The following is a 21,157-nucleotide window of genomic DNA, read 5'->3' on the forward strand; positions in this document are numbered from 1 at the left end:
GCAGTCTCACAGGATAAAAAATGTTTCATATTGTAATAAACTGCCAAATTGTTCCCCCAAGTCGCTGTAGGGGCCTTCTCCTTATGTGCCCATTTTGAAGTTCCTGTGTCTTCTGAACCAGTTGAAGGTTCTGCCTTCAAGCTCTAAGACTGTATATGGCTATAGGAAAGAATTTGGCCCTGGAACATACAACACTGCAGTTGGGTTTTTATCAATTTAAAGTGCTTACACCCAAGCCAAACCCACACAAAGATGTGTCCTGAGAGCCTGTGGCCATTACTTTGAGGGTTAACTAGGTAGTCAGATATAGGTGGTACACCGACTGCTAGAAAGCCTTCATCTATTCCTGAACTAGATCTAGGGGGTGAGGTCCCCACACGTGATCCTAGATCCTTCTGGGCATGGGGGAGGGGCTTGCCTTGGTTACCTGGCCGACAGTGCCCGGCCTCTGTGACGTATGTAGTCGTCCCCAAGGGTACCCCTCTCCAACCCGGTGGCCGGCGCCTGCCCCGCGGCCCGTTGGTGCCCCGCGATGGGGCAGCCGGGAACGGCTGGCCGGGCCTCGCGGGCCGCTGTCCCGGGCCACCAGCCACCATGCCCTGGTGGAGTAACTTATGCTGTGAGTAGCGCGCCCCCTGGGGGCCGTAGCGTGGCAGCGCCTGGGAACTGTGAGCCCTCTAGAGAGGGGTGTGGTTCCCAGCCTTTCAGTCTTCTGCAGGCCAGGACAAAGAGGGCATTGCTTTCCAACCCAGAGCTCTCTGCACTCTTAAATCGACTCAGCCTTGGAGAGCAAGGCCAAGCCTCCATGAAGGTCATGTGCTTGCTACGTGTGCTAAATCCACCTCAATCTAACACGGAGATGAGCGCAATAGAGTCTTTTCCATTTATTTATTGACCTTACATCCCAATCTAAGCAGTCCCCTCTCCTTGGTACCCACCTCAGACAGCCCACTCCTTACGCTTTTCCTCCGAGAAGGGGGAGGATCCCCTGGGTATCCCCTGGCACATCAAGTCTCTGCTGGACTAGGCGCATCCTCTCCTACTGAGGCAAGACAGGGCAGCTCAGTTGGAACAGAATCCACAGGCAGGCAACAGATTCAGGGACAACTCCCTCATCCCCCTCCTGCCCCCGCTCCAGTTGTTGTGGGAAGCATAATAGATTTTAACACAGGGGCAATACACAGGCTAGCCCAAGAATGGATATCACTTCTTACCAGACACATGGCGCAGCCTCCTGAACGTAGCTTGGAAAACGAACAGATGTGGCTGGCGGAAGGGAGCCAGAAAATGATCCAAAACTGGAAAGGTCTTTGTACACCCTCCCCAGTCTGGAGAACAACCTTGGAGCATAGAGGGAGGTGGACCGTGTCTCTCTGTGTGGGCTGACTCCTCACAGTGTGTCTAGCGCGTGGCCAAGAAAAAGAATCCAGGTATCCATTATGGGTTCAAGCGCATGATGCAGGCTTTGCAGTCGCGCGTGTGCGCTGCAGAAGGGCGCGAGGACATTTCTGTATCCTGTTGGAACCTGGTTTAAACGGCCTTGGCCACCAGGCTTTGGTAGTTTCGAAGGCTAAGCTCAAGGCCTGGGCCATCAGATGTTTGATAGCTTGGCTATGCAGTAGAGGCCGAATTTTTGGAAATAAACTTCCCTGTAAGTTCCGTACAGATTGGGGTTGGGGGTTGAGTCAAGAAGAGGCCAATAAAACTGCGAGCGTCTAACCCTATGGGCAAATGGGAAAAAATGCCAGTTCGTAAGCTGGGATTGCATCTGGAAGATTGTTCTTTAATAATAAGTAACAAGAAATTTCCTTACAATTTACTACAGGATACTGTAGGCTAGTAGGGCAGCTAAGACTGCCCAAGCATTTGTTTGTTTGTTTATATTTTGTATGTGCATTGGTGATAGGGTGTCAGAACCATTGTTAGACAGCCGTGAGCTGCCATGTGGGTGTTGAACCTGTGTCCTCTGCAAGAGCAGCCAGTACTCAACTACTGAGCCTTCTCTTCAGCATCCCCCACCCCACCCCAAACATTTTTTAAAAAGTATATAGTCACCTGAGTGTTGTAGCCATCCTTATCTGTAAAGAATCTGTTTTATCCTTCTAGTTGGCTGGTACCTATTTATTTGTTTTGTGTCTTTTAGCTCAACTCTAACCATCCTAGTGTAGAATTTAAAGGGAAAAGGATGGGGCTGGAGAGGTGAAGCCAATGATTAAAAACAGTTGTTCTTGAGGAAGGCGGCCTGTGTTTGGTTCCCCATACCCACCTGGTGGCTCATAAATGTCTGTCCTCCTCCTGACCTCTTGAGAGTGGTGCACATATGTTCATAATATGCAGGCAGAACGTACACGTAAAAATAAAATAGGTTGGGTTTTTGTTTGTTTGTTTGTTTAATTTCTTTTCCACCATGTGGTGATGGTGCACACCTTTAATCTCAATACTCAGAAAGCAGAGACAGGCAGATCTCTGAGTTTAAGAGCAGCCTGGTCTCAAACAATATAAAAAGGTTTATTTGGGAGTCTGGAGATATGTCTCAACAGTTAACAACATTAGTTGCTCTTCTGGGGGACTTGGGTCCAATTCCCAGCACACATGGCAGCTCACAAGTGTCTATATAACTCCCAATTCCAGGGGCTCCAACACCCAGACACAGACATACATGCAGGTAAAACATCGATGCATGCGCACGTAGAAATAAATAAGAGGTCAGATCTCTGGTTGCATTAGAGTATTTTTGAACATTAGACTTGCCTACCTCAGGATTCACTCCTCCCGATTGCATAAACTGGCTTAGCAGTATATTTCTGTAACCTTAGTCAGAAGTTCAAGGTCATCCTCATATCTCCAAAGGGAGGCCAGCCTGGGATATATGAAACTTTGTCTCAGAATAAATCAAACAAGACAAAGAAAAGACAGTTTATAGAAATGTGCATAAGGAAATCTTGAGGTCCAGCCAGGAGCACCCCCGAGTGTTGACTTTTAATAGGACCAGGTGAAAGCTTAAGTCAGTTTCCCGACTTCAGCTACTTTTAAAATCAATGACATCATTTTTAAGTTATTGTTTAGGTTAGCAGACAGCAACCGGTTTCGTCATGCTATTTCCCTGCATGGGTCGGTGCTGTCATTTTCTTTGCTGGTTTCTGCCCTGGCTATTGTGAGCAGCGCAGAAGTAAACACAGCTGTGGAGGTGTCTGCCTGCTGGCCCGACTAGAGTTCCGGGGTCCATACTTAAAAGTGCTGAAGTTGGGTTATGCCCAACTTCCATGTGACTACACAAACTGACATTCCCATCTGCATGTCAGAATTTATTTTCTCTTTGAATATTTGCCTCAGTGCTTAATGCAATGGTCCTTTTGCTTTATAAAAAATGTTCAAGTTCTTTTATCTTTCATTTTTTGGGGGGTGGTGGTGGCAGTGGCGGCAGTAGTTGTTTCTTTGTTTTAAGCCAGAATTCCTCTGTGTAGCCCTGTCTATCCTAGAACTCCCTCCTTGAACCCAGAGATCTACCTGCCTCTGACTCTTGGCTAACCTTAGATCCTAAGTAGAGAAAAAATAATTGTGTGTATTTTCTGGAGTGTAAGTGCTGTTTTCATCAAGGCATATTTTTTTTGTCCCCTTCCTTTTTTCCATGTTTTAAGTGGTAAACAGAAATGGCACATGGTTCTGGAGGCTAAGAAGTCAAAAATCATGGCCCTACGTACAGATTATATCTTCTCTCTTACTCCTCTCTCTTACTCTTCTCTTCCCTGCTCTTCCCCTTGGTCCCTTCTCTTCCCATCCCCCCTTCCCTCCACATGCCCATGGCCCCTCCTTTACTTCTTCCCTCTCCTACTTTTCTCATTAAACCTTTCCACTCAGAAAAAAAGATTACATATTCATTCAAAGTAATTAGCATAGCTATTATGTGACCCTGTTATTTTATTGTAGGGACACCACAAAAAGTTTACTTTAGCGGTTTTGAAATGTGCATGTATTAACTACTGTCCCCTTATACTGAGTGGATCTCTCCAGTTTGTTAGAGATGATAGCATTATAGGAGTTTCTCAGTATCCTCCTTGTTGTGTGTGTACACCAGGCTGGCACTGCCTAATCTACCTACCCTTGCCTGCAACCAAACTTTCTGCTGTTTTGTTTGTTTGTTTGTTAAAGAATCTTCAGACACACCAGAACAGCGCATCAGATCACGTTACAGATGTGAGACACCATGTGGTTGCTGGGAATTGAACTCAGGACCTCTGGTAAAGCAGTTAGTACTCTTAACTGCTGAGCCATCTCTCCAGCCCCGTTTCTGCCAGTTTTAATGGACCTTTTTAATCTATTACATAAAGAAGTACATACTGTGTGTGCTGCTTTGGAAGCACATGAAATTTGGACCCAGACTAGCGAAACAGATTCAAATATATCACATACCCAATCCTTCCCTATGATGATAATTTGTGAAAGAAGGGACAGGATTTAGGCCTAAATGAAGTTATTTGTTGGTCTTTCTAAGCCTGCACTCCCTTATTTTACAGAAATAAACCTCACCTAATCTTAAATTATTCTCACAAACACTCCCTACCAGCAAATATGCTTTCCGTGGTGGTGTTTCCCATGAATGGGAATCATGTGAATCAGGGCCGGAGGAGTGGTCTGGTTATGTCTCTAATTTTCCTAGTTACTGTGATTCCCCTGTGCCCCTTGAGCTTCGTTACACCTAATTAATCATTTTTAAAAAAGATTTATTATTTATTTTACATATGTGACTACACTGTCGCTGTCTTCAGACACATCAGTAGAGGGCACTGGATCCCATTACAGATGGTTGTGAGCCACCATTGTGGTTGCTGGGAATTGAACTCAGGACCTCTGGAAGAGCAGTCTTGACCAATCTGTCCAGCTCCCACCCAATCATTTTTCTAATTTAAATTTATTTTTTTTTAAATACCAACTCAAATGGAAAATCACAAGTATCGATAGCCCACTGTGTTGTTTCTCCCTCCTCTTCAGCCCTGTCAAGTTTCTTGCAAGCGATCCTTCCTACTTGACCTTGGCTTTTTGTGGCATTGACTGGGTGGGCCAGGTTGTTTGATGCTGTGCCTTTGGCCGGTCATTTTCTCAACAACTGGACTCCATGCACTGGGAATCTAACAGACATGCTTTTCGGTGACTCCCACAGGATGTCAGGCCTGGTCACTTGGTTGTGGTGGCACCTGTTGGATGTCCCCATTGTAAAGGGACTTCTTCTGAAATTGTCACCTGTGTGTTGACTGTTGGGGTCCAGGAGTCACCCCACAAACCACAAGAACACTGATCTCAGTCAGAACGCACACCCCAAGACTGATGGATCAGGGCTGTAGCTCAGAATTCAGCTTATAAAGGCTAAAACCACAAAAAACCACCATGAGCGCATGCAGGTGCTGGAAGTGCTGCCCGGTGGTCGGCCCTTCCAAGCCATTTTAGACGTCATATTGACCTTTACTTTGATGGGTCCTAAGTGAAGCTTATGGCTGTGGAATTTCTTAAGATTAACAAACCTTGTAACATACAGTCCATAACAGGGTGTGTGGTCAGTATGACCCTGCAAGTTCTTTTTCTGCATCAGTGACTGGCAGACATGAAACAAAATGGCTACAGCTATGCTAGGGGCAGACTTCGACACTCTGAAACTTTATGCCTCCTGACAGCTTTTCACTCAGCGACTTTAGCAACTTTTTAAAAAAGATTTATTTTATGTATATGAGTACACTGTAGCTGTTTTCAGACACATCAGAAGAGGGCATCAGATCCCATAACATATGGTTGTGAGCCACCATGTGGATGCTGGAATTGAACTCAGGACCTCTGGAAGAGCAGTCAGTGCTCTTAACCGCTGAGCCATCTCCCCAGCCCCATGACTTTAGTAACTTTTGATCCTTGACTATATATACTATTCCTACCACTATTTTTTTTTTAAATTTATTTGAGACAGATTATTTATTTGAGGCATATTATGTCATCCTGGAGCTTAAGAAGTCTACCTCCTGCCTCTCAAATGCTCTAGGATTAAAGACACAGATCACCATGTTTGGCTTTATTTTTATTTTTGAGATGACCACGTTGCCCAGGATGGCCCTCAAGCTTGCAGTCCTTCCTGCCCCAGTTCTCTAAGTAACAAACCTCCTGACTTCCCAGACCTTTTCATTTCGTTTGGAACTCAAATTTAGAGCCTGGAGCATGCTAGGAAATTGTTCTATCACAGAGCTACACCCCCAGCCTAACTTAACCTTGTAATATTTATATATTTTATAATACGTATTTATTCTGTGATTGACTTAGTTGGTGTTTCTAGTGCTTTGATGAAACACCATGACCAAAAAGCAAGTTGGGGAGGAAAGGGTTTATTCTGTTTACACTTCCACATCACTGTTCATCATCAAAGGAAGTCAAGACAGGAATTCACACAGGGCAGGAATGGGGGTTGGGAGGCAGAAGCTGATACAGACACTATGGAGGATTGCTGCTAATTGGCTTTCTCCTCATGGCTTGTTCAACCTGTTTCCTTACAGAACCCAGGACCACTAGCTGAGGGATGGCCCAACCCACAGTGAGCTGGGCCCTCCCCATTAATCAGTAATTAAGAAAATGTCTAGCAGGGCAAGGTGCTACACACGCCTTTAATCCCAGCACTTGGGAGGCAGAGACAGGCAGATCTCTTAGTTTGAAGCCAGCCTGGTCTACCAAGTGAGTCTGGGACAGTCAGGGATATTACAGAGAGAAACCCTGTCAAAGAAAAAAAATTGTCCTACAGCTGGATCTTAAGGAGGCATTTTCTCATTTGAGGTTCCCTTCTCTCAGATGAATATAGATTGTGTCAAGTTGATCGAAAAATTAGCCAGCACAGTGATATACCTCCAAGATTATTTTGTTGTCGTTGTTTGCTTTTTTTTTTTTTTTTTGGTTTTTATGTGAGTGATTTGCCTGCACACACACACACACACACACACACACACACATATGTATATATGTATGTGTGTCAGGAGCCCGAGGCTGTCACAGATGGTTGTGAGCCACCATGTGGGTGCTAGGAACTGAACCTCTCTGCCATCTTTCTAGCCACATTACCTCTGACACATGGTGGCATTTGCTTGCAATCCCAGCACTTGGGAGGTAGAGGCTGGAAGACAGAAGGTCAGTAGTATCATTCTTGGCTATATAGTAAATTTGAGGCTAGCCTGGGCTAAGTGCTGTCTGTCTATGAACTAATTAAATAACTAAGGAAAGTGACTTGGCAGATCACACTAGACATTTTATCTGTTTATTAACTTTTTTTCCTCTGTAAATATTGTTTCTTGGGGCTGGAGAGATGACCCAGTGGTTAGGAGCACTGACTGCTCTTCCAGAGGTCCTGAGTTCAATTCCCAGTAACCACAAGGTGGCTCACAGACATCTGTAATGGCATCTGATGCCCTCTTCTGGTGTGTCTGAAGAGAGTAGCAGTGTACTCACATAAAATAAATAAATCTTTTGAGACAGGGTCTTTTTTTTTCCCCGGACCAAACCCAGGGCCTTGCACTTGCTAGACAAGTGCTCTACCACTGAGCTAAATCCCCAACCCCAATAAATAAATCTTTTAAAAGTTTTATTTCTTGAGGCTGATGTCTAGTGCCAACACAAAGGCCTGAGTTTGACTCCCAACACCCACCACAGAAAAAGACTGGAGAAATAGGAGGAAGAGGGACCCCTGGGATTTGCTGGCCATGTAATATAGCTGAATGGGTTGTCTCCAGCTGGGTTCACTGAGAGGCCATAAGATGGCTCAGCAGACAACGGTGCTTTCTGCCATGCACGAAGAAATGATTCCAAGAACAGCAGGAGCAGAGAACTAGCTCCCCCCAGACTGTGTCTTCTGATCTCCAACAGAAAACCCCCACCCCCAACAGAAAGTAAAGAAATGAATATAAATAAATGAACGACCGGGGTTGGGGATTTAGCTCAGTGGTAGAGCACTTGCCTAGCAAGCGCAAGACCCTGGGTTCGGTCCCCAGCTCCGGAAAAATAAATAAATAAATAAAAAAGAAAAAAAAATAAATGAACGACCGAGGAAGACCTCAATGTCATCCTGCACAGACACACAGACACACAGACATGTACACTACACACACACACACACACACACACACACACACACACACACACACTGTCTCACTGGTTGTATTTTACTTGGAGATGTGTCTCACTGTGTAGCCCCCTAGCTGTCCTGAAATTCAGTCTCCCCGCCAAGCTGGCAGTGAACTCTGGCGGCAGAAGCAACAGATACCTATGAGTATCTAAGTGCTGGGGTTAAAGTCACGTGACTTTAATCCTGATTCTGTTTTTTAACTAGTGTTCCTCATTTACTGGGTTTTGGTTTTGTATCTCTCTGCTCATGTATTCATGAGGGTTTTTTATTTTAAGATTTATTTTTCCTTGTATAAGTTTTGCTTGCAGATATAACTGTGTACCATGTGCGTTCAGTGCCCACAGAAGCCAGAAGAGGATGCTGGATCCAGCCACCATGTAGATGTTTGGAATTGAGTATCCAGGTCCTCCACAGAAACAGCATGTGCTGTTAAACACTGAGCCACCCTCCAGTCCATGTAACTAATTTCTTGATAACCAAGGAAAGGTAAAGGGCCAAGTGTGTAGCACCTTTGACTTGAGGTCTTAGATGGTTCTTTGAAAAGAGTAGCCATGGCCCAATCCATGAAACACTTACAGATACCTATACAGTCAACCTTACCTTACTATTAATGACAGAGACACACTTGCTGAACTCAGTAATTTTTCCCTTCCCCTTTCCCCTTGTTCATAGTTGGACAGCGAGAGTCAGAAGATGTGAGAGAAAAAGACCGAGTTGAAGAAATGGCGGCCAACTCCACAGCTGTTGAAGATATCACAAAGGATGGGCAGGAGGAGACATCAGAAATAATTGAACAGATCCCTGCTTCAGAAAGCAATGTGGAAGAAATGGCACAGTCTGCTGAGTCCCAGGCTAATGATGTTGGCTTCAAGAAAGTATTTAAATTTGTTGGTTTTAAATTCACGGTGAAGAAGGATAAAAATGAAAAGTCAGACACTGTCCAACTACTCACTGTCAAGAAGGATGAAGGCGAAGGGGCAGAAGCCTCTGTCGGAGCTGGAGACCACCAGGAGCCCAGTGTGGAGACTGCCGTCGGAGAGTCAGCATCCAAAGAAAGTGAGCTGAAGCAATCCACAGAGAAGCAAGAAGGCACCCTGAAGCAAGAACAGAGCAGCACAGAAATCCCCCTTCAAGCCGAATCTGGTCAAGCGGCTGAGGAAGAAGCCAAAGACGAAGGAGAAGAAAAACAAGAGAAAGAACCCAAGTCCCCAGAATCCCCGACCAGCCCAGTCAGCAGTGAGACAACATCTTCCTTCAAGAAGTTCTTCACTCACGGTTGGGCCGGCTGGCGCAAGAAGACCAGCTTCAAGAAATCAAAAGAGGATGATCTGGAAACTGCCGAGAAGAGAAAGGAGCAAGAGGCGGAAAAAGTAGACGAGGAAGAAAAGGAAAAGACAGAGCCAGCCCCAGCCTCGGAGGAGCAGGAACCGGCAGAAGACACAGACCAGGCCAGGTTGTCAGCAGACTACGAGAAGGTGGAGTTGCCTTTGGAAGACCAGGCTGGTGACCTGGAGGCATCGTCAGAGGAGAAGTGTGCTCCTTTGGCAACGGAAGTGTTTGATGAGAAGATGGAAGCCCACCAAGAAGTTGTTGCAGAGGTCCACGTGAGCACCGTGGAGAAGACAAAGGAGGAGCAAGGAGGAGGAGAAGAGGTTGAAGGGGGCGTGGTGGTAGAAGGAACAGGAGAATCCTTGCCCCCTGAGAAGCTGGCTGAGCCCCAGGAGGTCCCCCAGGAAGCTGAGCCTGCTGAGGAGCTGATGAAGAGCAAAGAAATGTGTGTGTCTGGAGGAGACCATACTCAACTGACAGACCTAAGTCCTGAAGAGAAGATGCTGCCCAAACACCCAGAAGGCATTGTCAGTGAGGTGGAGATGCTGTCCTCTCAGGAGAGAATCAAGGTACAGGGAAGTCCCTTGAAGAAACTCTTCAGTAGCTCAGGCTTAAAGAAGCTGTCTGGGAAGAAGCAGAAGGGGAAGCGAGGAGGTGGGGGAGACGAAGAGCCTGGAGAGTACCAGCACATTCACACCGAGTCCCCAGAGAGTGCTGACGAGCAGAAGGGAGAGAGCTCTGCGTCTTCCCCTGAGGAGCCCGAGGAGACCACGTGTCTGGAGAAAGGGCCGCTGGAAGCGCCCCAGGATGGGGAAGCCGAGGAGGGAACCGATGGAGAGAAGAAGAGGGAAGGGATCACTCCCTGGGCATCCTTCAAAAAGATGGTGACACCCAAGAAACGGGTCCGAAGACCTTCTGAGAGTGACAAGGAGGAAGAGCTGGAGAAGGTCAAGAGCGCCACCTTGTCCTCCACTGAGAGCACAGTGTCAGAAATGCAAGATGAAGTCAAAGCCGCTGGTGAGGAACAAAAGCCAGAGGAACCAAAGCGCAGGGTGGATACTTCAGTGTCTTGGGAAGCGCTGATTTGTGTCGGATCATCCAAGAAGAGAGCAAGGAAGGCATCCTCTTCCGATGATGAAGGAGGGCCAAGGACACTGGGAGGGGACAGTCACAGAGCAGAGGAGGCCAGCAAAGACAAAGAAGCCGGAACAGACGCTGTTCCTGCCAGCACCCAGGAGCAGGACCAAGCGCAAGGAAGTTCCTCACCGGAGCCAGCGGGAAGCCCTTCCGAAGGGGAAGGTGTCTCCACTTGGGAGTCATTTAAAAGATTAGTCACTCCAAGAAAAAAATCCAAGTCAAAACTGGAAGAGAAAGCCGAAGACTCTAGTGTAGAGCAGTTGTCCACTGAGATCGAACCGAGTAGGGAAGAATCTTGGGTTTCCATTAAGAAATTCATCCCCGGACGGCGGAAGAAAAGGGCAGATGGGAAGCAAGAACAAGCCACTGTGGAGGACTCAGGGCCAGTGGAGATAAATGAGGACGACCCTGATGTCCCAGCCGTCGTGCCTCTGTCTGAGTATGATGCAGTGGAGAGGGAGAAGATGGAAGCCCAGGGGAATGCGGAGCTGCCCCAGCTGGTGGGGGCTGTGTACGTGTCCGAGGAGCTCAGTAAGACTCTGGTCCACACTGTGAGTGTCGCAGTCATTGATGGGACCAGGGCAGTCACCAGTGTGGAAGAGCGGTCTCCTTCGTGGATATCCGCTTCCGTAACAGAACCTCTTGAACACACAGGGGGAGAAGCCATGCCACCTGTTGAAGAGGCCACTGAAAAAGACATCATTGCAGAAGAAACTCCCGTGCTCACCCAGATGTTACCAGAGGGCAAAGATGCCCATGACGACATGGTCACCAGTGAAGTGGATTTCACCTCAGAAGCCGTGACAGCCATAGAGACCTCAGAGGCTCTCCGTACTGAAGAAGTTACCGAAGCATCGGGGGCAGAAGAGACCACAGACATGGTGTCCGCAGTTTCCCAGCTGACTGACTCCCCAGACACCACAGAGGAAGCCACCCCAGTTCAGGAGGTAGAGGGTGGTGTGCTAGATACAGAAGAACAAGAGCGCCAGACGCAGGCCATTCTCCAAGCCGTTGCAGACAAGGTGAAAGAGGAGTCCCAGGTGCCTGCAACCCAGACTGTGCAGAGAACGGGGTCGAAAGCACTGGAGAAGGTTGAGGAGGTAGAGGAGGACTCCGAAGTGCTGGCTGCGGAGAAAGAGAAGGATGTTGTGCCGAAAGGACCCGTGCAGGAAGCTGGAGCTGAGCATCTTGCACAGGGCTCTGAGACTGGACAGGCTGCTCCAGAGAGCCTTGAAGTTCCTGAAGTTACAGCAGATGTAGACCATGTCACCACGTGCCAGGTTATCAAGCTCCAGCAGCTGATGGAACAGGCCGTGGCCCCTGAGTCATCCGAAACCTTGACAGACAGTGAGACAAATGGAAGCACTCCCCTAGCAGATTCAGACACTCCAGATGGGACACAGCAAGATGAAACCATTGACAGCCAGGACAGTAAAGCCACTGCAGCTGTCAGGCAGTCACAGGTCACAGAAGAAGAGGCGGCTACTGCTCAGAAAGAGGAGCCTTCGACACTACCTAATGTTCCAGCCCAGGAAGAACATGGGGAAGAACCAGGAAGAGATGTTCTTGAACCTACACAGCAAGAGCTTGCTGCTGCGGCCGTGCCCGTTCTGGCAAAGACTGAGGTGGGTCAAGAGGGTGAGGTTGACTGGTTGGATGGAGAAAAAGTCAAAGAAGAACAGGAGGTGTTTGTACACTCTGGACCCAACAGTCAAAAGGCTGCTGATGTGACATATGACAGTGAAGTGATGGGAGTGGCCGGATGTCAGGAAAAGGAGAGTACTGAAGTGCAGAGTCTTAGCCTGGAGGAGGGAGAGATGGAAACTGACGTTGAAAAGGAGAAAAGGGAGACAAAGCCAGAGCAAGTGAGTGAAGAACGTGAGCAGGAAACAGCCACTCCTGAGCATGAAGGAACCTACGGGAAGCCAGTCCTGACATTTGACATGCCCAACTCAGAGAGGGGAAAGGCACTGGGAAGCCTTGGAGGAAGCCCTTCTCTCCCAGACCAAGACAAAGCAAGTTGCATAGAGGTTCAAGTTCAAAGCCCGGACACAACAGTCACTCAAACAGCAGAAGCTGTGGAAAAGGTCGTAGAAACGGTTGTGATGTCAGAGACAGGTGAAAGTCCAGAGTGTGTAGGTGCACACTTATTACCAGCTGAGAAGTCCTCTGCAACAGGTGGCCACTGGACTCTTCAGCATGGAGAGGACACAGTGCCCCTGGGGCCTGAGTCTCAGGCAGAATCCATCCCAATCATAGTAACTCCTGCTCCTGAAAGCACCCTACATCCTGACCTACAAGGAGAAATAAGTGCATCCCAGACAGAGCGATCAGAGGAAGAGGACAAGCCAGATGCTGGTCCTGATGCTGACGGCAAGGAGAGTACAGCAATCGAGAAAGTCCTCAAGGCTGAACCTGAGATCCTGGAACTTGAGAGTAAGAGCAACAAGATTGTGCTGAACGTCATTCAGACAGCCGTTGACCAGTTCGCACGTACAGAAACAGCCCCCGAAACTCGCGCTTATGATTCACAGACCCAGGTCCCTGCAATGCAGGCTGACAGCCAGGGAGCCCAACAGATGCTGAACAAAAATGAAAGCCGCCAAGATGAAACACCCAGTGCCGCAGCCCAGAGAGGACTTGCAAGTCCTGACCGTTCTGGAGGCATGGGCTCGGCCTCGGAAATGCTTGCCGCGCTTGCAGTTGAAAGCGCCGGTGTCAAAGTAAGCATTGAGAAGCTGCCTCCTCAACCCAAAGATCAAAAGGAGCATGCTGCTGATGGCCCTCAGCTCCAAAGCTTAGCCCAGGCAGAGGCCGGTGCCTCTGGAAACCTAACCAAAGAATCCCCAGACACCAACGGACCAAAGCTAACCGAGGAGGGCGATGCCCCGAAAGTTGAGGTCCAGGAAGAAGAAATGTCTACCAAGTCAGTCAAAGAGAACAAGGCCCAGGCAGAAGAGGACCTGCAGGAGCCAAAGGGAGACCTGGCAGAATCCTAAGATGTTAGGTAGGTAAGCTTCCTTCTGCATGGTCGCCTCCTCCACTCCTGTCCCCTGCCCCATCTATACGATTACATGGCAGATAATTGATTTTATAGGGAACCGGCCTCCAGTTGGAAATAATTACGTAGAGTCGGAGCTAGGGTGGATGTTTGGATTTTGTTTTTCTCATCAGAATACCTAGTCTTGCTGATGTAATGAAAACAATGGCTTAATTTTTGCTGCTGCTGCTGCTGCTGCTGCTGCTGCTGTTTTGAGACAGGGTCTCACTATAGTGCTAGCTGTCCTGGAGCTCACCCATGAGACCAGGCTGACCTCTGCATCTCCTCCCCTCCCCGGGATTCAAGGCCATTCCCCTAGCTCAGCCAAAACGCTGAACAATTTAGTTTAGGGCCTGGAGAGGTGAGTTAGTGGTTAAGAATGTACTGCCCTTTTAGGGGGAAGTGTTCGATTCCCTATACCCAAGTTGGGCAGCTTACAACTGCCCGTAACTCCCGCTCTAGGGGCTCCAACAATCTTGCGGCCTCCCAGCTCCTCTGTTAATGTGCATGCTCACATACACGGAATAGACGGTTTTTGTTTTTTTTTCAAAACTAGCTTATAGCTATGGGTGGGGAGGGCATGGACCCCCTGCTCCTGGCAGCATTAATAAGCATTTTTTAACTTTGTACCTGAACCTGGGAGAGGGTGGCACTATGGGGCTAAGCTGGGCTTAGTCTTGCAGCAGTGTAGTACAATATGGAACATGCTGTCTTTTTTTTGTTATAGCTCAGGCTGGCTTTGAGCTTGCTTTATTTAGCCCAGGCTGGCCTTGAGCTTGCTTTGTTTAGCCCAGGCTAGTTTTGAGCTTGCTTTGTAGCTAAGGAGAATGAGAATGGTCTATCATTTCTCAAGTTCTGGGATTACAGATGTATATATCCTGCCATGCCTGCCTTTTCCCGTTTGATTTTTAGAGGCAGGGTTGCACGGTGTGGCCCAGGCTGGATTTGAACACCTGATAATGCTCCTACCTTCAGCCTGCCCTGTCAGTAGATTATAGTCTTGAGCCACCATGTCTGGCTCTGAGAAGATGCATTCCTCTTCTGTGTGTGGTGCTGAGGTTGGAATTCAGGGCACATTCTAGGCCATCACTAAGACTTAGTTATCAGCCTATGAGGACCCCCACTACCACCACCACCTCCCCACCATGTGTGTGCACACACGTGTGTTAAGTTTGGAGGATCCACTACATCATCTTTTCAGCTCTTAAAAAAAGGTTGTCTTGGGGTTGGGGATTTAGCTCAGTGGTAGAGCACTTGCCTAGCAAGCGCAAGGCTCTGGGTTCGGTCCCCAGCTCCGGAAAAAAAAAAAAAAAAAAAAAGGTTGTCTTGTATGTGTTCATCATGCATGATGTGGGTTGGGTGGGGTGCCGATGCGTGATATGTATTGGGGTGAGAGTGTCAAAGAACAGCTTTTGGGGGAATCGAAATGAGGTCTCCAGGCTTGTGCATGCTGAGCTGTCTAGCCAACCCCCTTCCTCCTTCTAATGCAGTTAGATCCCAGTGTCCCATAGCTCCCCATTCCTGTGCTCTTGGCCAGTTATTCTATTGTCCTTAAAATGAGAGAGGAAAGGGAATTTTTATGTCTTCTCTCTCTTCCTTCTGCAGTTGCTCATTGTACATCTGTAAGACCAGAATGTGAAAACAAGTCACAGAACAAGATGCTGCTGTTGGGACCTTGAGACCAAGATTTCAGAGCCCATGAGATCCAGAGAGGAGGGCCGTCCAATGATTTCCACCCAGTAGAGCACCCCGACAATCCTGAGGCTTCATCGGGAGCTAGAGCCAGCTAACATTTCCTCGTTTCAAGACTGCCTTTGATTTGCCCCTCAATGCCGTCCGTGTATTTCGGATTTAAGGTCCTGCGTTCTCAACCTGGAACCAATGTCTGCCATACCTAGTTCCACTTCTCAAACTGGAGCATCCTCCTTTATGTATTTATATGTATGTTTTATGTAGTCCTCCTCCTGTACCTATTGTATATTTTTTTCTAACGTTTAAGCACATGCCTTTTGTATTATGCAATATATAACGGGTGTGCAGCCATAGCGACGCTTTGAAAAGCTCCAAGCCTTGACTGTAACCTGCAGCAAACAGATAACATTCCTGGCAAGAAGAGACAAGTCTTTTTTAAAGTTTACTGATGCTTAGATCTGTGGGCTTCTAGTCCTCTGAAAGTGGCTGTTTTCCTATGCACAGCGAGCTCAGAAATAAAAACCCCATTTTGAAACATCCAGGATGTCCCAATATTACCATGACTTTTTTCCCCCTTTTTGCTAATCCAGTCCAGGTTGGAAAGAAGCCTCCTCAGTGTCAGATTAAGCCCTGTCTCTTAATGATATGGACAAATGAGTGTGCCTAAGGCCATGAGATGTTTCCTAATGCAGAAGGAATCTGTTGTACGTTTTTTTGATTGTACTCTTCTATGCTGGACCGAATTCATATGCAGATCGAAGTGAGTCCTGTTCTTTACAGATGGTATTTTGATAGATACTGGAGTTTGTCTGTGTTATATCTGTGCCCCTTCTTTAAGAACAATGTTGCATTATGTTCCTTTGGATAAATTGTGATTTGACAACTGATTTAAATAAAAATATTTGCCTCACTTATATCCACTGGTTTTTATTAAATGCCAAGGGGCCTAGGTCTCATACTTATTGTAAGATACTGGCAAGGAGGGGTTGGGGATTTAGCTCAGTGGTAGAGCACTTGCCTAGCAAGCGCAAGGCCCTGGGTTCGGTCCCCAGCTCTGAAAAAAAGAAAAAAGAAAAGAAAAAAGATACTGGCAAGGAGAAGGCAGAGAGAAACTGGAAATTTCTTAACTAGTCACCCCACGAAGACTGTACTGGTTTGTACTGGTTTGCTACAGAATTAAAAGAAGCCATGACAGGGATGGGTTTTGTTGAAGAAACCAATGTAACTGGGTGTTGGGGCACATAATTTCAGCCCTTGGAAGGCAGAGGCAGAGAATTGCTAGAAGTTTCAGGCTAGTGAAGGATGACTGGGACTTTATTTTAAAAAGCAAAAAGACCAAAACCTGCTGGGCATGGCAGTGTATCCCTTTAATCCCAGTATTCAGTGTGTGTGTGTGGGGGGGGGCAGGGGTTGGGCAGGAGGACCTCTGAGTTAGAGGCCAACTTAGTCTACAAAGAGAGCTCCAGGACAGCCAGAGCTGTCACATAGAGAAATTCTGTCTCAAAAAGCCTTAAAAACAACTAAATAATAACTTTCAAAAAAATGAAAAAGTTGCGGGCTTTTTTTTTTCCCCAAATGAAATAAGGATTAGCAAATGGCTCAAATAGTAAAGGCACTTGGCAATTCTGATGAATGGAGTTCTAGCTATAGAATGCATGTAAATACAGTTTCACATAGTTTCTGGAGAGTCAATATGGACTTCCCCTAACATACCAACTGTGATGTTTGGAATGAGAATGGCCCATAGGCTCCGATGTTTGAATGCTTGGTCCCTGGTTGGAGGAACTGTTGAGGAAGGATAAGGAGGTGTGTCACTAAGTGGGTGGACTTTGGCTTTCAGAAACCCACGCCATATTCCTAACTCAACTCTCAGCCTTGTGGTTTTTTGTCTCAAGATGTAAAGCTCTCATATATGGCTCCAGCACTATGCCGACCTGCCTGCTGCCATGTTCCCCACCGTATGGTCATGTGAAACTTAAGCACCAATAAATCCTTCTATAAGTTGCCTTGCTGGTGGTGTCTCTTCACAGTAATAGAAAAGGAAAACACCAGCTAATCACCAGGAAAGAATTAGAACCCTTTTCTTCAATTCTCCAAGAAAGGACCCCATAGGGTATGACTCTGATCCAAGCTTTCTGGAAGCAGGGACTGGAATAATACTTGTAGGGTAGGTTGTGATACACAGCTAATCTAGACATTTTTCCTGAGCCTCATCTGGGATCCTGGAAATTTCATGCATGTATTTTAATAATGTCTACCCACCATTCCCCCATCTATAACCAGCACACCCCTCTCCCAACTTTGCTATCTACTCTTCCCTTTCTCTTCTGCTCTGTTCAATTCTGCCCCTCCCTTAAAGTTTATTTATTTATGTATGTATTTAAGAGTAGGAGTCACACCAGAAGATCCCTTCATAGATGGTCATAAGCCACCTCCAGTCCTATTCCCTTTTTGTAACTCAATAATTCCAGTCCGTACAGCCAGTGTGCATGGGTGTGGGGCTGTCCACTGGAACTTGAGCAATATATCAGTGGCCATACTTCCAAAGAAAAATGACTCTTTAAGATCTCTTCCAGGGCTGGAGAGATGTCTCAGTGGTTAAGAGAACTTCTTGTTCTCAGATTACTTGGGTTTGCTTCCCAGCATCCACACTGGACAATTCAAACACTTCAAAACTCCAGTTACAAAAGATCAAATGTTCTTTTCTTATCAAACATATGGCATGCAAATGGTACACAGATCGACATATAGGTGAACATCTGTATACATAAAAACTCTTAAAATATATCAAAAGGAGAGTCAGAAGATGGAGAGGTGGCTCAGCCCTTAAAAGCTCTTTCTACGGGGTTGGGGATTTAGCTCAGTAGTAGAGCCCTTGCCTAGCAAGCACAAGGCCCTGGGTTCGGTCCCCAACTCCGAAAAAAAGAAAAAGAAAAGAAAAAAGCTCTTTCTACTCTTCAGTTTCCTTTACTCCCATTGGGTGACAATCATCTGTAACTCCAACTTCAAGGTATCTAATACTACCTTCTGGCATCCACAGGTACTTGCACACAGATATAACACGTGCTCATAAATAATTTTATTTATTGTTTTAGAGAACCAACAAAGTACTGGTCGTGTTATGGGAATTGAAGGGCCTTGTGGATGTGGAGTGGGAAGCAGTGATTTGGGAAAGGCCCAATTTGAGATGCCCAGGAGATTTTCTGAATTAGTTGTCTCATGACTAAGAGCAGATACATGACACCAAGAAACTTAAGGGAGAAAAGTTGGTTTTCACTTACAGTTGAAGAGCGGGGTCTGTCCTGGGGGTGGGGCAGGACAGCTAGTTACACTGTGGCCCTAGGAAATCAGTGGATGGCAGCTGGTTACACTGTGGCATCGGAAACTAGCTAGTGCTTAGCTAGCTTCTCTTTCTGAATTATTCAGGCTACAGTCCCAAACCATGAGATGATACTTCCGACACTCAGGGTTGGTCATCCATTTTCTATCAAGCCTGGAAACTCCCTCAACTATAAACCTAAGGCTGTGTGTCCAAGGTAATTCCAGATCCAATCAAACTGCCAGTATCCATCATTACAATATCCAAAGGTAAAACAAAAGTAGAAGCCAGCAGCAGAATGTATAGGTCTCATAAACTGAAGAAGATTTGGAATAGAGTAACATTAAGAGTTCTGTTGTTAGAGAAAATAGCTTTTGAAGGGAAAGGTAAGGGTTACTTGGAATTAGCTAAATTCAAGGACTTATACATGCTACACAAATACTGTACCACTGAGATAGTAACTATGGTCCCAGCTCATTTTAATGTTATCTTTATTTTGAACAGCTGAGATTCAGCGGTGTGGGCCACTATACACCTGGCTCCTTACAAAATTTCTTTAAGCTTATCATAGAAACTTTGGCTTGATGCCACCCCATCCCTTCTCATTCTTTCTGGTCCCTTCTTTTGCTTCCTTGTGAAACTGTAGCTGGTTTTGTGTAGCAATTTCCTCAGAAGAAACAGTCTACCCTGGAAGCTCAGGAAGTAAACAACTCAGGAGTTTCAGGATGTTCCTGAAACTGATCACATTCAACAGGCCCCCTTCTTCCCCAAGCTTATTTAAACACTAACAGCTGCTGGGTGACTCTCAGAGTAGCCAAACTTCCTGGAAGAAGCTCAAACCAACTGTACTACATCGAAGAGACACTCTGGGACCCGTGAAGCTGCCTGCAAGTCATGACTTAAGTTCCAGGGTTTACCCATGCTGGGGAAAGCTTCAGTGATGGAGCTGTCTTTGAAACCTTTCTGCTCCTGTAAATAACCCATCACACCATACTCCTGTAACTAACCTTAATTTGATCTGTTGTTGCTTACTTATCTGGAGTAAGTAGATGCTCACATTTCCCCAGGAATAGTGTCAAATAACAGCTGGCTTTAAAGTCAAGATCTCTATGCCCTAGTATGGATGGGGGGGTGCGGGGGGGGGGGGTGGGGGGGTCTGGTGTCATACAGGAATATACCATCCAACTGAGGCAAGACAAGTCATACTTAGAACTTACTTGTGCTGTTTTGCAAAGAGTGACTGGAGAGATGGCTCAGCATTAAGAGCTCTTCCAGGGGAATGGAATTCAGTTCCCAGCACCCATGTGTGAGGGGGAAGAGAGACTTTATAACCACTTGTAACTCCAGCTCCAGGGGATGGAATGTCTCTCTGGCCTCCACAGGTTGTGCTGTCTGTCTGTCTGTCTGTTGGTCTGCCTCTCTCTCTCTCTCTCTCTCTCTCTCTCTCTCTCTCTCTCTCTCTCTCACACACACACACACACACACAGACAGACACACACAGAGAAGAAATGTAAAGATAGAATGTACTAATATATCACAGTATTTTGTTATGAAAGTAAGAAAAACACCAGAAACATTGTGTGATGGAGGTCATTTGAGCCACAGTGACCTGAGTGGTTTGATAGTTTTGGAACAATGGCTTTGACCTTACTTATTATTTGATATGCTTCATTTTCAGACATGTTTCTCTGAGAGGTTAAACCCTTTCTGTAGCACCTGAATTGTTTTTTCTTCCTTACCCTGTATTTGTTTTTTGTTTTTCTCTTTTGGTTTGTTTTTCACCAGGAGGCCCATGTGGGTAGGAGACTGCTGAACTTCAGGGTTCTCTGATCAGTTTCCTCACTGTTACTCGGGCTTTGGCTCTCTCAGCCACTGTCTCTGTCTGTCTGTCTGTCTGTCTCTGTGTCTGTCTGTCTCCATACCTCTGTCTGTTGTGGGCATCTCTGTTTAACTGAAAAGAGAAACATTTTTAACCCATTCTTTTAAATATTCTAGAAAAGCGGTAAAGTTTGAAGGATGGGGAAACCTTCCACCCCAGTGATGGTGAGGTGAACTTTGGGCAGAGCCTCTGATGCTATGCTTTGTCTGTTTTTACACAGGGCTTGCTGTGCATACCAGGCTGTCCTCAAACTCCAAGAGTCACCTGGTTCTGCCTTGGGAGTGCTGGCATGTGCTCTCGTGCTATTTCATCCTCCCCCCACCCCCAGACCCTTGGGAGGGATAGACCAGGCTAGGCTGCTACTTGGAAAATTTAGTGTATCAGTTACTTTGCTTTCTCTCTTCTTCCTTCTACCCCATTTTCCTCCCCTTAAGTAAGGTCTCAGTTTACTCCAGGCTAGCCCTGAACTCACCTTGTAGCCCAGGGACTATTGGAATGATCCTCCTACCCCTCCTCCCAGGTGTCTGGCTTTTGTTTCTTTCTGTTTTCTGATGGTTTTACTAGTAAGTCTGCCTGGCCTGTATGTAACTCATGATCATTCTTCTGCCTCTGCTTTCCTAG

The 21,157-nt window shown here is 46.6% G+C and overlaps 1 protein-coding gene across 1 annotated transcript in view; it reads left to right on the top strand.

Annotated features, from left to right (window-relative positions):
* Akap12 (A-kinase anchoring protein 12) overlaps window positions 1–16,252 on the top strand; it is an 89,287-nt gene extending 73,035 nt beyond the window's left edge. The window contains 2 exon segments of the mRNA XM_032894797.1: window positions 8,813–13,613; window positions 15,252–16,252. Of these exon segments, the coding sequence (XP_032750688.1) occupies window positions 8,813–13,605 (4,793 nt within the window). The 3' untranslated portion in view covers window positions 13,606–13,613; window positions 15,252–16,252.
* The last annotated feature ends 4,905 nt before the right edge of the window (window positions 16,253–21,157 follow it).

Source organism: Rattus rattus, chromosome 2 (assembly GCF_011064425.1).
Source record: "Rattus rattus isolate New Zealand chromosome 2, Rrattus_CSIRO_v1, whole genome shotgun sequence".
NCBI lineage: Eukaryota > Metazoa > Chordata > Mammalia > Rodentia > Muridae > Rattus > Rattus rattus.